Raw genomic sequence first — 17,903 nt, 5'->3', positions numbered from 1 at the left:
ATTGGGAAGACTTAAGATACCAATACTCTCCAAATTTATCTAGAGTTCAATGCAATCCCTATTTCAAGATCCCAGTTGTCTTTATTGCAGAGATTGACAAGCTGATCCAAAAATGTGTATGGAAAGGCACGGGAACCATAACAGTCCAAACAATCTTCAAAAAGAACAAAATTGGAAGACAACGCATAGGTGTAAATCTGTGTGACCTTGTCTCAAGAATTAGTTTCTTAGATATGACATCAAAAGTATAAATGACAAAAGAAAAAAAAGAGAAATTGGACCTCATCAAAATGGAAAACTTTTGTGCTTCAACTGTCAAATAAAAAAACAACATACAGATTGAATTTTATGGTATACAAATTATATTTCTCTTCTTAAAAACAGCTTTATTGAAACACAGTTCACCTACAATACAATTCACCTCTTTAAAGTGTACAATTTCATGGTTTTTAGTGTACTCACAAATATGTGCAACCATCATCAGTCAATTTTTAAAACATTTTCATCACCTCAAAAGAAACCCCATACCTTTCAGTTATCACCCCTTCTCCCTCCACCCCTCCCCAGCCCTAAGCAACCACTAATCTACTTTCTACATAGGTTTCTCTATTCTGGCCATTTTATGTGAATGGAATCATATAATATACGGTCTTTTGTGACTGACTTCTTTCACTTAGCAGAAGATTTCAAGGCTCATCTATGTTGTATCGTTGATTCCTTTCTTATGGCCTAACAATATTCCACTCTATGGCTATACCACATTTTATCTATCCATTCATCACTTGATGGGTATTTGGGTTATTTCTACTTTTTAGCTATGATGAGTAATGTTGCTATGAACATTCATGTACAAGTTTTTACGTGGACATGTATTTTCATTTCCCTGGCTGTATACCTAGGAGTGGAATTGCTAGGTCATGCTGTAACTCTATGGCTAATTGTCTGAGAGACTTCCAGACTGTTTTCCAAAGCAGCTACACCAGTTTACATTCCCACCAGCAGCGTAGGCAGCTTTAGATTTCTCCCCATCCTCACCAACACTTGTCATTATCTGAATTTTGATTCTAGCTATCCTTTGGTGGTTGTAAAGTGGTTATATTTCAAGTTTACAAAAAAGGAGTGAGAGGTTCCCATAGGACTTGAACCTTTGAACCCTGATCTTCCACCAAGTGTTTTCATGACTCCCATTAACACTTGATGATTGTTTTAGGGGGAAGCCTGAGCTAAACTGCAGAGGTGGGGGTAAGACATGTGAAATAAACAATTGCTGCAATCCAGAATGTGCCAGGGCCCCAAGCCAGAGGTTGGGTGCATGTCAAAAGTCCTGCCCAGGCTCATCCAAAGGGAAAGATTATGCCCTATGGCATGAGGGAGGAGGAAGGGGCAGAAAACTCAATTTTAGAGAGCTCTATAAACAACTGAATGGCCAAGGAGCAGGTATTTGATGAACAATGAATTGCACAGCCATTCTGTCCTAGGGAATGGGAGCTATATGCACCCTTACGTTCTACACAGAAGTTCCCCTGAGAGTGATCAGTAAAAAAAGCTCATTTTGGAGGGCTGCTACCACGTTGATAGTGTTTTTAAGGCTTCTTGCTGGACTTGATCAGGAGAAAGGTAGGCAAGCCTGCTCTCAGGAGTGGTGGTGGTGGTGGTGGTGGGTGGATGTGTAGAAGGAAGGCACTTGTTTCTTGACTTCAGCAGACACACTGGCTATTGCTATACCCAAAAAGTAGGACAGAGAAGTGGACCACAGAGGCTTCCATACCACTAAGGGAGCTCCTGGTTAGGCTCTTCTCAGCAGGGATCCCAAGGCTCAGGGCAGACTGGGAGGATAAAAGGCAATAAGGGACTCGCATCTGCACAGCAGTTCCAGTCAGGCCTGCAAATCCCACCCTCACTCCTGCCTAGAGCAGAAGCCAGGAACAACTCGAAATCCATCGCATACTTTGACCACACCTCACTGACCATGAGGCTGCATCATTCCTATCTGAGCGTGTGTGTGTGTATCTGCGTATATGTGTGTCTGCGTACGTGTGTGTATTCAGTGGTTCAGCATTTTCTGTGCTCTTTGCAACCAAACTTGGATCTCAACCATCCCTGGCCAACAAGATGGCAAGAGCTAGGAAGCAACAATCAGAAGGAAATAAGAATTTAAAGCTACAAGTGCAGATTTCAGTGGTTTGGAAACAGCAAGAGTGCAAGTCAACATCAAGGAATTATTTTTACTACAGCAACTGTTCTCCTGAGACTCGTTCTTCCTGTATTTAACCTTTCATTCTTGGGGTTGGAAAGAAACACACATTAAAACCCCAACCTCATACACTGAGTAAATTCACAGCTAAACCCAGGCACCAGAACCCTCTTGAAACAGCACAACGATCTTCCTGTAACTGATTATTCTGATTTGTAATTGAACCAACTCGTGCTCCCTTCTGATTAAATGCATGTACTCCGAGAACCACATAATGAGGCAACGGTACCATAAATGCTGTGTGTGGTTTCAGTGGGAAATAAATTACATCCAGCCGCTGGTGGTAACCATGGGTTGGGGTTTAACTGTGATCGCAGGAATCACTCCCATAATGAAGAGTTCCTCCTGACCTCCTTGCCCTTCATGGAAAAAAATATCACAAAGACGGTCTTACCACACACGAAACTCTCTGGCGGCACAGAGAAGATGCTCTGGCCCTTCAATGATTCTGGGTGGGCACAGGTGGCTGTCACGAAGGTCTGCAGCATCCTGCTCAGTAACCACGGGGGCAGCCACTTCAGCTGGCAGTCGCACAGGAAGCTGTCACTGCTGATATGGCTGAAAGAAAAACAAAAGGAACGTTTGAGGAGGAGTGACAGCAAAGAAGGGATATTCCCTCAGAAGACAGAACCGTCAGTCACCTCCAGTCAGCTTCTGTCGTTCACACCAGCAGGCTGCAATGGGAAATAATTTTTCTCACAGTTCCTCTCCAATGACCCAGAGGAAGACATAGAGTCTACCTTGAGATTCTGATAAAACGCAGCTTCTAGCTCGACAGGTTAGGGGTGGAACCCAAGATTCTGCATTTCTGACAAGCTTTCAGGTGATGCTGACACCGCTGGGTCTAAGGACCACGCTTGGAGTAGCAACAACCTAGAGTTCACACATGTTCTAAGACAGACACTGCTCTTACGTGACCTGGGGATGCCGCTGACTTCTTCAAGCCTCTGCCCATCCAATAGAGATGAGTAGCACTGTTCCCCTTCTGCTTTTCCCACTCTCCTGATAAGCTACTTGGAACTTCCAGACTCAATCTGAGACTTTGATCTAAATTCTGAAACAAGTTCTGGGAAGGGCTTTTTTCTGTATGGCAGTTATTTTTTTATTTGGCAAAGCTGCCTTATTTTCTTACTTCCAAATGGAAGACTGGCCAACATGCTTCCCTCTTGTTTGTGTATTTCTCTCTACACCAGCGCTATTCAGGAGGCCGGCAGAATTCAGCCCGCTCCCTAAATAGTGCGTGTTAGTTAATTGCCACTGCCCAGGGAGCATGAGAATGCACAACTTTGGTTTTGTGAGGCTCCAACCAAAACAGAGAATATTTTCTTTTTCATTTCTCAGCAGCTGAGGATCTGCTTTTTAAACAGAAATCAGAATTGCCATCTCAGCGGACATTCCTTCCTGAGGAGTCACTCGAAGATAAGTTAAGCGAAGAGTCTAGCTTCCCTGTTCCTGGAAGACTTTAAGGCCATGAACTAAAGAACGGAGGCCAGCCCGTGACAAGGATGAAGACGGAGAAAGAAGACACACGGAATTCCCTGTAATAAACTCTCTCTGCAACGTGGGGACAAAAAGGAGGTGCGGTATGCCTAGAAATTCCAAAATGGCAGGTGGGCCAATATTATAGCAACGGCCTCCTTCTCCAGACACCGTTTTCCTCAGACATCAACTAAACAACCAAATGGATTGGTTTTCCGTTTTCTTCTATTTCACTCTGGCCTTCTAATGAGCTGAGAAACTGTCAAACTAGTAAACAGCAAGGAAGAATGAAACTGAAGCCAGAAAACCTAAATGGCTGACTGAATTACGTAAAATCGACTCCTCCCTGTTCCTCATTGTTCCCAGATTAGTTAGGCACATTAACTTCCTAAAAGAGTTTTGGGAGGTGCTTTTTCAAAGACTGAAATAATTATCTCAAAGCCATTATAACTGGGATGCTTGCCCATATTGGACCTTTCAGTCAGCATTAGATTTTGTATTTTTATTTGATGGGCAGGTAGCTCTGTGCCTAGAGCCATGCAGAGGGCTGTTCTGATGAGGAGTTACTGCAGGGGGTGGAAGGGCTCTCACGGCTAGCCACGAGGAAATGGCTGGTTCCTGCTCAGCATGTGGGGAGCTTCCCAGGATGGGCTGTTTATGGTGGTTGGATAGACTGCCGCCAGACACTGGAAAACTCATCAGCCTGCTGAAGAGCAGAAAGGAGCTCTCCCACTATCAGAAGCCCCGACAGCTTCCATCAAGGGGATCCTGGCATTACTGCCCCTTTCTGTGTACTCAGCAGGAAGGCATGGGTACTACACATGCAAGTCTAGAGGGAGATAGGGGGCCATCACTGTGAGTCGTTAGGCACTGAAGTGGTTGACAGGGACATGTCTTATTTGAGCCACAGGAACAGATTGGAGAAAACAAATTTGACATTTATCCTAGATCAGAAATGTGTGTGGAAAGAGTTAAGCCTCATACCACATATTCAGTGTATTTTGGGGGCCTGCCTCCCTTGAGAATTTCCTACCTCCTCTACAGTGAAAGCCACCTCAAACAGAGGAGTCCAGACCTCAGAAGACAGTGGGTCCTTGAGGTGGAGAGAAGGCTTTCCTGAAGGATGAGTTAAGACCAACAGGACGACAGATGGAGAGGAACTGGAGCCTGACGGCGAGGACACTGACCTGCTGACCTCCCCTCCACACACACATTCCTTTAAAGACAAAGTCTAGGTTGACAGACTGGATAGGCGGATTGCCAGCACCTCCAAGGCTCTGCCGACTCCTGCTGCTCTTCCTGCACCAATTAAAAGTGCAGCCCTCGTCAACTGCGAACAGCACGGCCTTCCACGGCTCCTGCCTCCAGCCATCCAGGCACTCTGCTGGCTTACATTGTGCATTTTCATGATTCCAGCTCAAAGTGTGTTTCTAATCATCTCTTGTGGAAATTTACCCAGAGGATGACTAAGTGCACAGTACAACCTGCCTTCATCTGATGGGGAAAGAAAAAGACCAAGTGGAATTAACTGTTTCTCCCCTCAGAGGACTGGGCCCAGGGCCAGCCAGAGCTGGGTACATGCAGCCACTGATGGGAAACCCAGGCAGGGGGCCAAGGCAGAAGCATTTTGGGGAGGTCCAGGCACCTGCAAGGGTCCAGTTATTTCCAACTAGAAAACTGTCTCAGGAAACCTGAATTTTTAGAAGGAAAATCTCCTCTCCCTTGTCCTTCCCTCTTTCTCTCAAAATACCCTCTTCCCATTTAATCAGATTTTTACTTCCAATATTATATTTGAAAAGTTTCAAAAGCAGTAGTGTTGAAAGAAAGGCACAGGGAACACTCACGTACTCACCAGTTTTAAGAAAGAGCATCTACTTGACAGACTTGAATCTCACAGCAAACTAAATCTCATGAGGCAAGTGCCCACACCGCCTCCCCTCCCCTCACTTACCCCGAGGAAGGTCACCAGGGACCTGCTTCTTGCTCTGGTTTCCAACTGTGGGGGCTGCATGCCTATTTCCCCATTCCTACCCCACCCTGCATCCATCTAGGGTCCACCAGGAGTGGCCTCAGGAATGAGGATGAGGTCAGGGTGCAAAGATGGCCATCATTTGGCATCTGCCATTTTGCCAGCACTTGTAAGAACCAAAAGCCAGACCTTTAGGGAACTCATATTATGGCTAGGACTTATTGGCTACAGAATTGGATGAATGTATAGGAAGGAGAAAGGAAACCTGGGTGTTGCTACCTGAATACCTAGACTGGGTCCTCTGCCACAAACTGGGACACAGGTAAGCTCTTCTAACCCTTGTCATCCAAGGGCCCATGGTGAACGACTACAGTGGCAGCACCACCACCTATGAACTACTACAGGGGCTTGGAAACAGATGTGGGCTGGGCACCGCTTCACTATTCTATAGTTACCTGTGACCATCCCACAGACCTCTCTGCCCCGCTCACAGCCCACCAAGCTCCTTAAAGAAGCCTCTGTCGATATAAGCCCTTCCTTTTAAGCAAACCCAAAAGATGAAAACTTGTCCTTGACATAAATAAAGGGATGATGATTCATTTTATGGAAGAGAGCCTATTTCACATCGTCTAGAACAATGGTCAGCAGACTACAGCCTGCAGGCCCACTGCCTGTTTTTGTAAATAAGAATTTATTGGCAAACAGCCACACTCGTTCGTTTATGTATTATTTATGGCTGCTTTCTGCTACAACAGAGTTGAGTTGTCATGACAGACACACTATGGCCAACAAAGTTGGAAATATTTACTACATGGCCATTTACGAAAAAGTGTGCTGACCTCTGATCCTGAATAAGCCCTCATAGGGCATTTGTTTTAAAAGACATCTTACACACAACTATAAGTGGTCACCGCTGTCTCATAAAGTAAGGCATGATGCAATTAAGGCATTGCTTACTCTGAATTTCTCTACTCATGTTAATCAGAGCCACGAAATCCCAGGTACTTACAGCTCTTTAAGATTCTTCATCTTCACAAAGGCATCAAACTGGACAGATCTAATTGCATTCTCACCAAGATTCCTGCAAAAGAGCATTCTTTACTTATGCAAAGAGAAACTCCAGGTACTCAAATCAGCCACGTGTTTGAGCCAAAAGGCTCAGGGATTTTTCAGAGCAGCCTTGGTTTTGTCAATGAACCACAGGTACTAGCCAGGCCCCCGTATCCTGTCCTAATTCCACCGTAAGTGGCTATCGTTTCACATATGTTGACACAAGCACAGGGAGTAACTCTGGAACTAAAGCCAGCCTTTAAGGGCAGCATCAAAGCTAAGTCAAAGCCTGCTCAGCAAGTCAACAGGCAAACCTTTTCCCAAGAATTAAGGTCAAACTTCATTCAAAGACAAAATAAACTAGGAATCAAGTACTAGAGGCATCCGCCCCCGATGGTGACAATATGAACATTTCAGGGCTGGCTCCATCCACGTCCTCCCAGGCTCTCAGATACGACCACACCAGAGGAAACCTCCAGCTAAGCCCAACATGTCCTTAGCACCATTAGGATGCTTTAGTGGAGGTATCAGCCTAGGTCAGGATAAAGCACCCTTGTGGAAGTGGAGAGGGGACCAGGGGCCTGCGATGGTTGAGGCAGGGCGGGAGGAGGGAGGAGGGTATTTATCCAAATACCAATTGCATTAATTGGGAGCTCAGTGACTGGCCATATGTTCTATAACTGTTCCTGGCATGGGCAGAATAAAGGCCAAAGTTGAAGCTGACTTATAATGAGAAGGAAGCAGCTGGCGTTTCCAAATAGCCTGTTTCTCGGTTTACAAAGATGCGATTAAATTGCTAGCAGACTTCCCCGGCAGCCACATTTGGCAGGCCTGCGGGTCAGGGAAGGTCTGGCAAGATACTCACAGGTGCTCCAGGCCTTCCAGCCCTGAGAATGCTCTCTTAGCCACGGACTTGATCTTGTTTCCAAACAGAGTTCTGCAGTTTCCAAACATCCAGAAACAGGAGGGGAAAAAACCCAAAAAACAGAGGAGGGCAGGGAGAGACAAGGGAGGGTTGGGAGAAAGAGAACACACAATTAGGGTGGTGCTATCTGATAAGTCTGTCTAGTGAGAGGCAGGTGGAAATCCGACCTGTGCTGAGATCATGGGTCTGAAGTATGCAGGCATCCGCCTCTCTGCAATGAAATACTTTTATCTTGATTAGAATTTAACGGTGATGACAGGTCGGAATTGCACGCACCATCTTGCCTAAAAAGGCCCCTCGCAACGTTAAGTGGGAATCACCTTGTCCGGCCGGGGCTGTCTCTCTCCAAGGACCACCCAAGGGTCGGGGGGCTGAAGTTTAGCGATGGCCTCGTGGGAGAGAGGACTGATCAGTGCTTCAGGGCGAGGAAGCAGAGTCAGAGAAGGTAATGAAAACTCTGGAACTAAAAACTACCACCCACTTCTGAAAACTGCTTCCAGGGATAAAGATTCCCGAAGTGAGCAAGAAGAGGGGAGGAAAACGGGCATCCATTGAGAGGATTCCCAAGCTCTTTGCATCCTGGCACCAGGATGCAGCCACAGTGCACTGTGTCCCTGCCCACAAGAAGGCCCCACAGCCTGCAGGGCACACCACAGCGCTTTGGTCTCTGTAGCAAGAGCCCAGATTTTAAATGATGCCAGTGGGCCCAAAGTTCATTAAATCCCAGATAGGTCCTCAAAGGTCAATTTCCAAGGTCATCTAATGCCTGTACCCATGGTCTGCCTACCCAGGAGAAGGGGCTCCTGCTTCCAGGCAATTCCAATCACAACCTTAGCACTAACTGCTAAGAGTTTTCTCAGCAACCCAAATCTGGCCCCCTGCAATACACACGGGAGAAGGGAATGCTTCTTCCACTGGGCTGTGTAATCCACAGGAAAGTCTGTTTCTGGACGGGGCAGGGGAGGACACCTAGAGTATGCTTGACATTGGTAATGAAAGAATCAAGATTCCAGTTTTCCCTCCTCATTATCAGATGCTCTGATGAGAGCCCACCAAGGCAGTCCCTCTAACTCCTGCAGGCACAGGAGGCTGCCTGCCAGTGAACACCCGAGGGCAGTGCTGGTGGATATGTGGGCTTTTCAACTCTGATATCCATCAGGATTACCTGTAGGGCTTGTTAAGACCGTGGGCTGCTCAGAGCCACTTCCTGGGAAGTCTCAGAATCGCCAGGTCTGGGTGAGGGACTCCTAGGCAACAGGTGCAGGTGGCCTTTGGAGAAAGTAGGTCTGGTTCAGCCCCTCCCCGGGAGGGGCAACTCCTTGTCTCGGATCCCACCGAGAATCAGGGGAAAGCTCTACCTTCAGACCTGCATTAAGACTGGGACCAACAAGGGAGAACAGCAAGCACCAGCCCCTCCCTGAAAGGAGGAAAGAAAGGAAATATGAGCCTTGAAGAAAACCAAAGATGGCAGGGCAGCCTGGGCATCGCCCGCCACATGGGCCCCGAGCTTTGACCTAACTGCAAAGGGCTCTTGGGGCCACCGAGGCGAGTCCCAGGAGGCTGCCTTCAGGAAGACGGGATCACCGCGGACCAGACCAGCCAGTGCCAGGAGCCACAGAGAAGGCCCCTTCTCAACCTGCTCCCCAGGCACTGCAAGCCCGAGGGGACACTCTGGGGGCAGCCACACCACAGGGTCTTCCTGATCCCCTCCCACTTCATCAGGAATGGACCCCCACTCGGGTCCTCATTTCAGCAGCCCCACAGAAACTCTGAGTTCAGCCTTCAGACAAAGCCAGCTCTGTCTCCTGCCTCCCGAGGGTGAAGGGGCACAGAGGCCAAAGACCCCTCTGCCTTTTCTTTCTCTTGGAGGCGGTCTGCATGGATAAGAAAACAATCTCATCCTGAACATTTCCACAACCTCTCTCAAACTGAAGCTTTTATTCTAAAACAAATAAACCAAACACATGGAAACCTGGTGGCCACGCTGACTTGGGCTCCCTCCCTACAGAATGAGCACGTGGGGCCCTGAGGCCCCCCTCAGATGCCCAGGCCGAGTCACTGTGGGCTCCAGGTCTGAGGAAACGTACTGAACTGTTTAGTGAAATCTCCCGTAAACGAGATCCAGGAAAAAGCTGTGCTTTATTTCGTCCATTAACCATTAGTCACACTGACCTCTTTTACAACGAGGGCAGGCTGTTGTTTCTGATGGTGACAAAAGCAATAAAACAAATTCTCAATTATGCAGGGGCTAATCATGCTGTTGGTGGATTAAAACAGGTCCTGGCATTCTCCCAGCGGACACCTGGGGCTGGGGCCGGGGCTCAAGCAGGGAGACTGTGACGGCTCCAATGAAAAGCTGCTGCGTGGAGAGAGGAGAGCTGGGACGACAGGCCAGGAGGATGTCGTTCTGGCCACACAACAGTGGGCAGCTCAGACTGGCTGCACCGGATCCAGGGCTGCCCTAGAAGGGACAGCAGGCCTCATCTCCCGAACACCACCTGCTTGGAGCTGACAGTGACCCCAGAAAGTCACCTCTCAGATCCTCTCAGCAGCCTGGGAAGCCCAGCCAAGAGCTCCCAGAGGCTCTTGCTAAAGCAGCCTTGCAATCACGGGGCTGAGGGGGGTCCTTGGACCGACTGAGAGTAGCCGTGCCACCTACACCCCTCTTCCCCCTCCCCACCCCTTGTCAATGACCCTGTGGGCCGCCCTCATTCTGTGAAGATCAGAGGGGGCAGTCTTCCCCTGGCTGCGGGGCAGCACCTCCCCGGGCCCACTCCATCTTGCAGGAATCGAGGCTCAGCCTCATAATCCAATTCTGCACATGTCCCCAACACTCCCCTGCACACATGCCACCCCTGTCTAATTCCGCACCCACCCCTACCAAGGAATGCGAGCAGCGAGCTGGGACCGTGGGGCCGGCACTTGCGTCCCCCACCGTACCCAAGCGGCCCACTGCTCCTCTCTGCCACTAATTTGTGCTCCAGAAATTCTCCCTTCCCTCCTCACGTGCGATGACACTATGCAAGCCCGTGGGTAGGTGAGTATAATCATCACAGGCAAACTAGCAAGAAAGGAACTCGCTAGAGTCTAGGAATGTTCTCGCCTTGCCAGGAAGCTCCTGTCTGAAGAATTATCCAAAATGGCTGCGTTCAGCAGCTGGAAAAATTAGGGGCAGGCAACATCCACCCAATCTTCACAGGAGGAAGCCTTTTACGGCTATGCTGCTCACTTGTTCCTTTCTCAGAAAACATTTTCATTTAGGCCCAGCCACTTGCATGGCGGGAAGGACCCCAGGTTCTTGAGGAACTGAGTGAAGCCCAGAGAGTGTCTCCCTTCCCATTCTCAGGTGGATCCCTAACGCCATCCCTCAAGGGCTTCAAAGGCGAACCCGCGCCAGGCCAGGGGGACTCAGGGCACTGACTGCAGCCCCATAGGATGAATGAGCTGATGACATGACACGACAGCCCTTCTCTATGCTAACACACTCCTACCTGCCTCCCGTTCCCCAGCCCGGCTGGACACCGGTGATACAAATCACAGGCATCACACTGTTGTCTTTTTTTATCCCAGAAGAAGAGGATTCTTTGTTTTCTTTTGCAATATAACCACCATACCATCCCACCTCAATAACTGACTGCACATATTTAATGATGTTAAGAAATTATTGTTGTTCCAATTTCCCCCAACTGTGTGCATCTCTCTGTTTTTAGAAACATGTACAGAGCTTCCAGCCCCACAATGCTGATCAGTGAGGCCAGGTGGGAGGAGGCCAGAGACTCTATATTTTAACAAGTTCCCTGGAGTCTCAGGCCCAGCTCAGTGTGGAGCCCACTGCTTTCAGGGAGACTGTCAAACAGCACAGTGCAAGCGAGGAACACGGGGCTCATGCTGACTCCTTGGGACTTCAGATAGAACCGCTGAACTTAGTCCAGCAGGTCGAAGTAGGAGAGAACGTCGGGGCACAGGCAGCAGACAATTCAGAAGGTGGCACCAGGCTACAGTCACAGGCTGGCTTCTGCGGAACCAGCAGTCCTGGCGCCCCCGAGGGCCAGCCGCACTTCACATGGTGAGGAAAAACCTCCTGGAAGCCACAAGACCTAATGGCTCCAGATTTCACTGGAGGGACATGCCCTGCAAAGGACCCAGTGGTGCGTCCACTGTCCCCACCCTGCCCTACCCATGAGTTACGGCTGGGGCCGGGGAAGGCATCGACTAGCAAGGCTTGTGCTGAAAGGCTGCTCAGGTACGCTCCGCCCCAGCAACCGCACGCCAAGCCGGGGCTCCTCCGGTCAGTGGGGGCCCATGCCTGCCCCCCGTGCTGTCCTGGCTCCTCCCGAGCTTGCTGGGAAAAGGCACCAGGAGGTGAGGGAGCAGGGAGCATTTTGTTAGGGAACAAAATGAAAGACTGACAGGCATTTTTGACATGCTATCGGGAGGCTCCAGAAGAGACACAATCCTCAGAGAGCCAAAATACCTTATTCTGACTCAGAACTCTCCGAGTACAAAAGGTGTGAAAACCCCACTTTTCAAAACAAATTAGAAACATGACCTGTACAGAAAGACTCTCCCCACCACAGGCTTTCCGGCTTTCTCTGAGCCTCGTCCTCTGCAGCTGCTTTCAAAATATTTACACACGCACTCTGCCCAGCTCACTGTCACCAGAACGGACTCGGGAAGTGGAGGGGTGACTGTCTTCTCCTCCTCCGAACCCTCCCTCTGAGTTGCTGGTAAGCAGTAACAATCGCTTCAGTCCCCACTCCCGTATGTTCCTTGGGTGGCAGCTGCAGAAAGTGCTGGAGAGATGCAGAGAGAAAGAGGGCAGGACAACACGTGGGAGACAGGCAAGTCCTGACCCTGCCACCTGCCAGCTGTGTGGTCTTGGGAAAAATCCCTGCTCCTCTGTTTCCTCAACTCCAAAAAGGCTGGATACCACAGCCTGCCCCCATGAGACCATTAGATATAACACACACGCGCACACCTGGCAGAATAACTGGCAAATTCTAGGAGCTTCAAAAACACAGAACAAAAACACCAGAAATCTGTTATAAAAAACAGCTACCACCTTACCCTTGGTAATGATTGTTTCTAAGATTATGATTGACAACAAAAACACTGACCGAAGATGCAAAACCATCAAGAGTTACTCAGCTTTAGACACTTCACACAATTTCTAGAAACTGAGTAAGAAGGCAAGACTCCCTTGTGCAAAGAACAACAAAAAAATGTGGCTGTTTTCACGTCAGTCACGAACTCAAGGGGAGAGAATATCCAACAGGCCTCCAGACAACAGGTCTTCAGCCCCAAAGAAACCAACGCCCAGGGCAGCAAGGAGACCACTGGCCAGAGAGAAGATGTGCTGCCTCCCGCTCCTTATCCAGACTTTTCTTCCCAAACAAAGGCAGAGAAATGCGAGCCAGCCCTCCCCAGGCTGGGCCCAGAAGAAAAGGGGCGGGGAGCCGCAGAACCTTCTGTGTTCGTGCTCCACAGAGCTTCCAACCCCGGGATACTCACAGCTTGCTGAGGCTGTCAAGCCCTGTGAAAGCACCACTGGTGTCCTCTATGGTGCCCGAAATGTCGTTATGGTCCAGATCCCTGGGGAGAAGACAGACAAAGCTCATCATCGGTCTCAGTTCTCAACTCATTCTTCAACATGAAGTGGGAGAGCAGACTGACACCCAATCTGCCACCTTGAAGCTCAAAAAACACCTGGGTGTATTCTAGCTGCCCAGCCGTAAGGTACAGTGAAGAGAAGCGTGACCACTGAGCCCCGGGAAGCCCAGCTGTGCACACCTTGCAGTGGGCCCTGCTTTCTCAGTCTTCTCGCAAAGCTGACACACGCCTCAAACAGGCAGTTTCCCTGGCCCCATCTGCTGCTCCCTAGTCTGCTAAGGCCGGGCCCCAGGGAGGGTGGGGGTGCAGACAGTCCTCGGAAAAGCCTGCTTTGTATTCTGCCCCCAAAGAGAGGACATCTGGCTGCTGGCACTGAGAGTCAGCCCAAAAGGTTCCTTAAGGTTCGTGTCTGCTCTCACACCCACCAGAGCCCCTTTCCTGGACTTGACTGAGAAACAAGAGGCATGTGGAGGAAAGGGATGGCAAACAAAGAGGCTTTGACATAGGGGCCACTTTGATGCTAGCATGTGGGTTTGCAGCCCTGAGCCCCCATCTCCTCACACGGCCTGCACAGGCGCTGACTCTGAGCCAGGGACGACATCTGGGTGCTGAGTCAGACTTGTGGCCCACTTGCCAGTAGGGGAGGATAAAGCCAACTTTTGAGCCCAGTCTCCTCCAACAATGCAAATCACAAGGCCGGTGACTCAGCTTCCTCCCCTAGCTTCCAAGGACAGGTCATAGTGCCAGGCGAAACATCCCACCTGGTGACCTGGCCCCCATCTGCCACACGGTCAGCCCTCTCCAACTTTCCACAAGGTTCTTGGTTCCTACACCTCCCTCTCCCAGGTCCTTGCAGACGTGGGCCAGGAACAGAAAGGGATGCTGTGCTTGGCTCCCATGAGAGCCTTCGGAAGGAACTGACATTGCCAGCAGGGAGGGGAGCTCTGACTGCAAACTGAAATGCTTGCTCTGACCTTTATTTTACAGCAGGAAGCTCAAGGAGCCGAGATTCAGCTGCTGGAAGGGACCTCTCCTTTCACTGGGTTCCTCCTTGTTGTCTTCACACTGAAGGACCGGGGACCCGGGGCTGCGGCTTTGTGTGCCTGTCTCCCTGCTCCTGGCCCTGGCTGCCAAAGTTGTCCTCCTCTTTCTGGCACACTCAGTCTGAATGTTCCCAGCCTTGTTCTTCAGGCCCGCGCAGGCTCCAAGGCCGACCTCAGCTTGAATAGCCTGGCGTCTGGGCTCTTTCACACTCCCCAACAATGGCACAGCATCAAAGCCCCCTCTGCCCTCTCCTCCAGGTGCAAGTACAGAGGCTTCATCCTTTCCACCCTGGGACAGCTCGTCTCTCTGCAGCGGGGAATGCCTGGGAAGGAGGCCTCGAACTCACTACCACTGCCTGGTGGAAACAATATGCCCCTCTTTGGGGGCTTTATGCTCATAGTTGACTGGACGTTTTCAGACGCCAACAACTGAAAAATTTTCCCTTTTTTTGGTGAGGAAAATTGTCCCTGAGTTAACATCTGTGCCAATCTTCCTCTGTTGTGTATGTGGGTTACTACCACAGCATGGCTGCATGAGAGTGTGTAGGTCTGTGCCCAGGATCTGAAGCTGTGAACCCTGGAGCCACTGAAGCAGAGCACGTGAACTTAATTAACCACTACGCCACCGGGCTGGCCCCAACAACTGAAGAATGTGAAGTCCCAGAAAAGGATCCTGCAGCAACTTCTGGCAACCCCACCTAACTAGGAACTTATAGGGAAATGACATTATCACCTCCATTTTGTTAAATGACTCCCAGTGAGGCTCCAGGAAGGACACAGGACTCCCTAATTACCTTTCTCTTGGACATGGGCTGTGCTGAAGAAGTTCAAATGCTGGCCCTGAGAGATAAGCCTCAGTATTCCCTTGGCTCAGATAAAAAATACTTAGGATCTAACAACAGAAGTCCTAGTGGGCAGGCTCAGGGTCGGAAAGACCAACCCCACGGCTGCCACCCTGGAGGCCGCTCCAGCACTCGGCCTGGGGACACTTCCCAAGGAGTCTGCTAAGTGCACTGCGGGAAGTACCACTCCCATAACAAGAAGTTTCTCTGAGCCATCATCACTCTAGAGGCGCCCTCCTGAGGGGAGTGAGCGAGATTTTTCTGCCCGATCACTTCTTTTCCAGTTGATCATATGGAAGTTTGAGACTGCTAACAGGTCAGCTTTGGATCCCATTCTGACTCAAAGCCAAGGCTAAGGGAACTCAACAAAGCCGGTAGATGGCTCTGCTCTGCTCTCCCCGCGGGGGCCCCTTCACTCCGTCAGCCTCACAGTGAAAGACGTACAAGACGTGCAGGTTTTTGAGTCCCTTGAAGGCGCCTTCTGCGATGTGGCTGATGGAATTGTGGCTGAGGCGCAGGATGCTCAAGCTACTCAGGTCGGCCAGGCTCTCCTCATCCAGGCGGGTGAGATTGTTGAAGGACAGAATCCTGAGAAAGGGCAGAGGAAAGCAAAGGTCACCATCAGGTCACATGGGGTTGCCTAACTCTCTACTGAATGTTGAGCCACGGTCAGCAGGGTCTCAGTGGGACAGGACACTCACAGGCCCACAAGAATCCCGAGGCCAGAAGTGGTCACACAGCCAAACCCATCAGAGCCTGACAGCCATATAGTTTGACTCCTATGGAATGTTCCTGGAGGTCCCAGGGACTAAGCAAGGTGATACAGCACAAAAACCCTCAGGCTCCAGCCCCTTTCTGCTGGTGTCCATGGCTGGCCCTGCTTCAGGCTATAAAAGACCTCTCAGACAGTGGCCTGAGACTGGACAGGACCCCAGGAGGTTCTGACAGGAAGCAAGGGAGCCCAGATAGACTCCCGACATTGGCCAGCAGAGGGCACCACGAGCCACTGCCTGGAACAAGCCTTCCTCACAGGAGGTTACACCTGACCTGAACTGTGCCCAAGGGCCTGGAGTCTCCCGTCAGAGCTTCCCTGACCCCACCCAAGCTAGCCTGTTCACATGATGCCCTCCCGTAAGCAGGACAGGAAACATGCCCCCAGATCATACACCTTCCCTGATGATCAGAACCAAACCTTCTTCCTCCCAGCACACCTCCTGAACCTCTGACACGACACGGCCCTGGGTTGGTTACTTGACAGATTAGTCATCTATCATTGAAAAATGGGAAGTTTGGGTTGAGGCAGGAAGAAGGAAAATAAATTGGGAGGAGATTAATGAGTTTTTAAAGGCAGCAGGGAATAACATTCTTTCCCTCCTGGAGAAATAAGTCATGGTGTCAGTCGCAGAGGCCTGGCAGGAGACCAAAATTACACCCTCACCTGCAATTAAAGAACTTAGCTTAAAGGAGGGGCAGGGCACACACGCTGGGAAGCAGTCCCAAATCTGGCTCCGAGGTTACCTGGATGTCGGGCAAACTGCTATGCTGGTCAAGGCATGCTTCTGTGACCTTCTCTGCCCCTTCTAAAGGGCACAGAAGACAGTGTCACGCTGCCCACCTGCCAGAGAGGGGCCTCGGGAGCGTGCCTTTCACTGCTGCCTCCACATCAGGGGCTCGCAGCCCCTCCGGTGACTCAGAGCACTGCTCCTCCCCTTAGCGATCGCACTGGCTCAGGCCTGCGGGACCGAGAAGACCTCTCGTACTTCCCCACTGCTCCCAGCCCTGCACGACAGAAAACCATGGGTCCTGGGAGTTCCCGAGGCAGGTCAGAGCCTGAGCAAAGAGTGTGTCAGAAGCCATCCAACACCAGGAGAGAATACCGTGCAAGGACACTGCCCTGAAGGGTGATGAAGCTAAATCCAAAGGGTTCACACCAACACACACACACTCACAAAACCCAAGGAAAGGGAGTCCAAGGAAAGGGGCAGGACCACTGCTGTTTGCATTAGATAAGGATGGACTCGCTGAAATACAGACTGCAGTCAGTGTGGGGTGGTGGGCAAGGGAGAGAGGCGAGGAGAGGGAGAACACGGAAGAACAGATAAAACCACCAGCCGCAAGACTCAACACTGAGTTTAAACATCCCCGAGCGAGCCTGGTGAGGTCAAGAGGGAGCCAGGGTGCACAGAGGCTGGGCACTCTTAACGATCGTCCACATCAGTGCGTCAGTCTTGTCCTATAGTCAAGCCTCGGGAAAAAGAAAACGCACCCAAATTCCTCTCAAAAAAATTAAACATACGTAATGGACTAACCTAGAACTGACAAACCTTCAGCACATTAAACGGAAACGGCAAACATGGTGGGGATCTACTTTTTTCCTTCAAAACAACCAACCTTCTGGACATGGGATAGAGACAAGGGCACATGGACATGTCTGCTGAGTCCCTGGCAAGGCTGCTTTCATTATCAGTGACCCACCCCGATGTGGCAGGACAGCCCAGGCCCGGCCGTTCAGCACCCAGGAGAGAGCCTGTCACTACTGGTGTCAGGAACCACGGGCACCAGCTCAGAAGACCCCCGTCCCAGCTATCCGGGAATCTCCGTAAGGGAAGTGTAAACACACATCCACATCAGCACAGGAGCCTCGTCGCCAGGCCCCGGGAATGCAGGGTGGGGAAAAGGAGGAGCCAAGTGCCCGGCAGAACTACGAGGACATGTAAATTCTCCCACTGTC

General features: G+C 50.4%; 1 protein-coding gene across 2 annotated transcripts in view; it reads right to left on the bottom strand.

Moving 5' to 3' along the window:
* Window positions 1–17,903, bottom strand: part of LRIG1 (leucine rich repeats and immunoglobulin like domains 1) — a 114,227-nt gene that overhangs the window by 12,614 nt on the left and 83,710 nt on the right. For both annotated transcript variants that reach the window (XM_046676988.1, XM_046676997.1), the window contains 5 exons: window positions 15,617–15,760; window positions 13,189–13,269; window positions 7,618–7,689; window positions 6,712–6,783; window positions 2,649–2,812 (listed from right to left, as the gene is read on the bottom strand). In XM_046676988.1, coding sequence (XP_046532944.1) covers window positions 2,649–2,812; window positions 6,712–6,783; window positions 7,618–7,689; window positions 13,189–13,269; window positions 15,617–15,760 — 533 coding nt within the window. The remainder of the gene's footprint in view (window positions 1–2,648; window positions 2,813–6,711; window positions 6,784–7,617; window positions 7,690–13,188; window positions 13,270–15,616; window positions 15,761–17,903) is intronic.

This window comes from Equus quagga, chromosome 1 (assembly GCF_021613505.1).
Source record: "Equus quagga isolate Etosha38 chromosome 1, UCLA_HA_Equagga_1.0, whole genome shotgun sequence".
Lineage (NCBI taxonomy): Eukaryota > Metazoa > Chordata > Mammalia > Perissodactyla > Equidae > Equus > Equus quagga.
The sequence above is the reverse complement of the archived record's forward strand: the minus strand, read 5'-3'. Positions and strand labels throughout refer to the sequence as shown.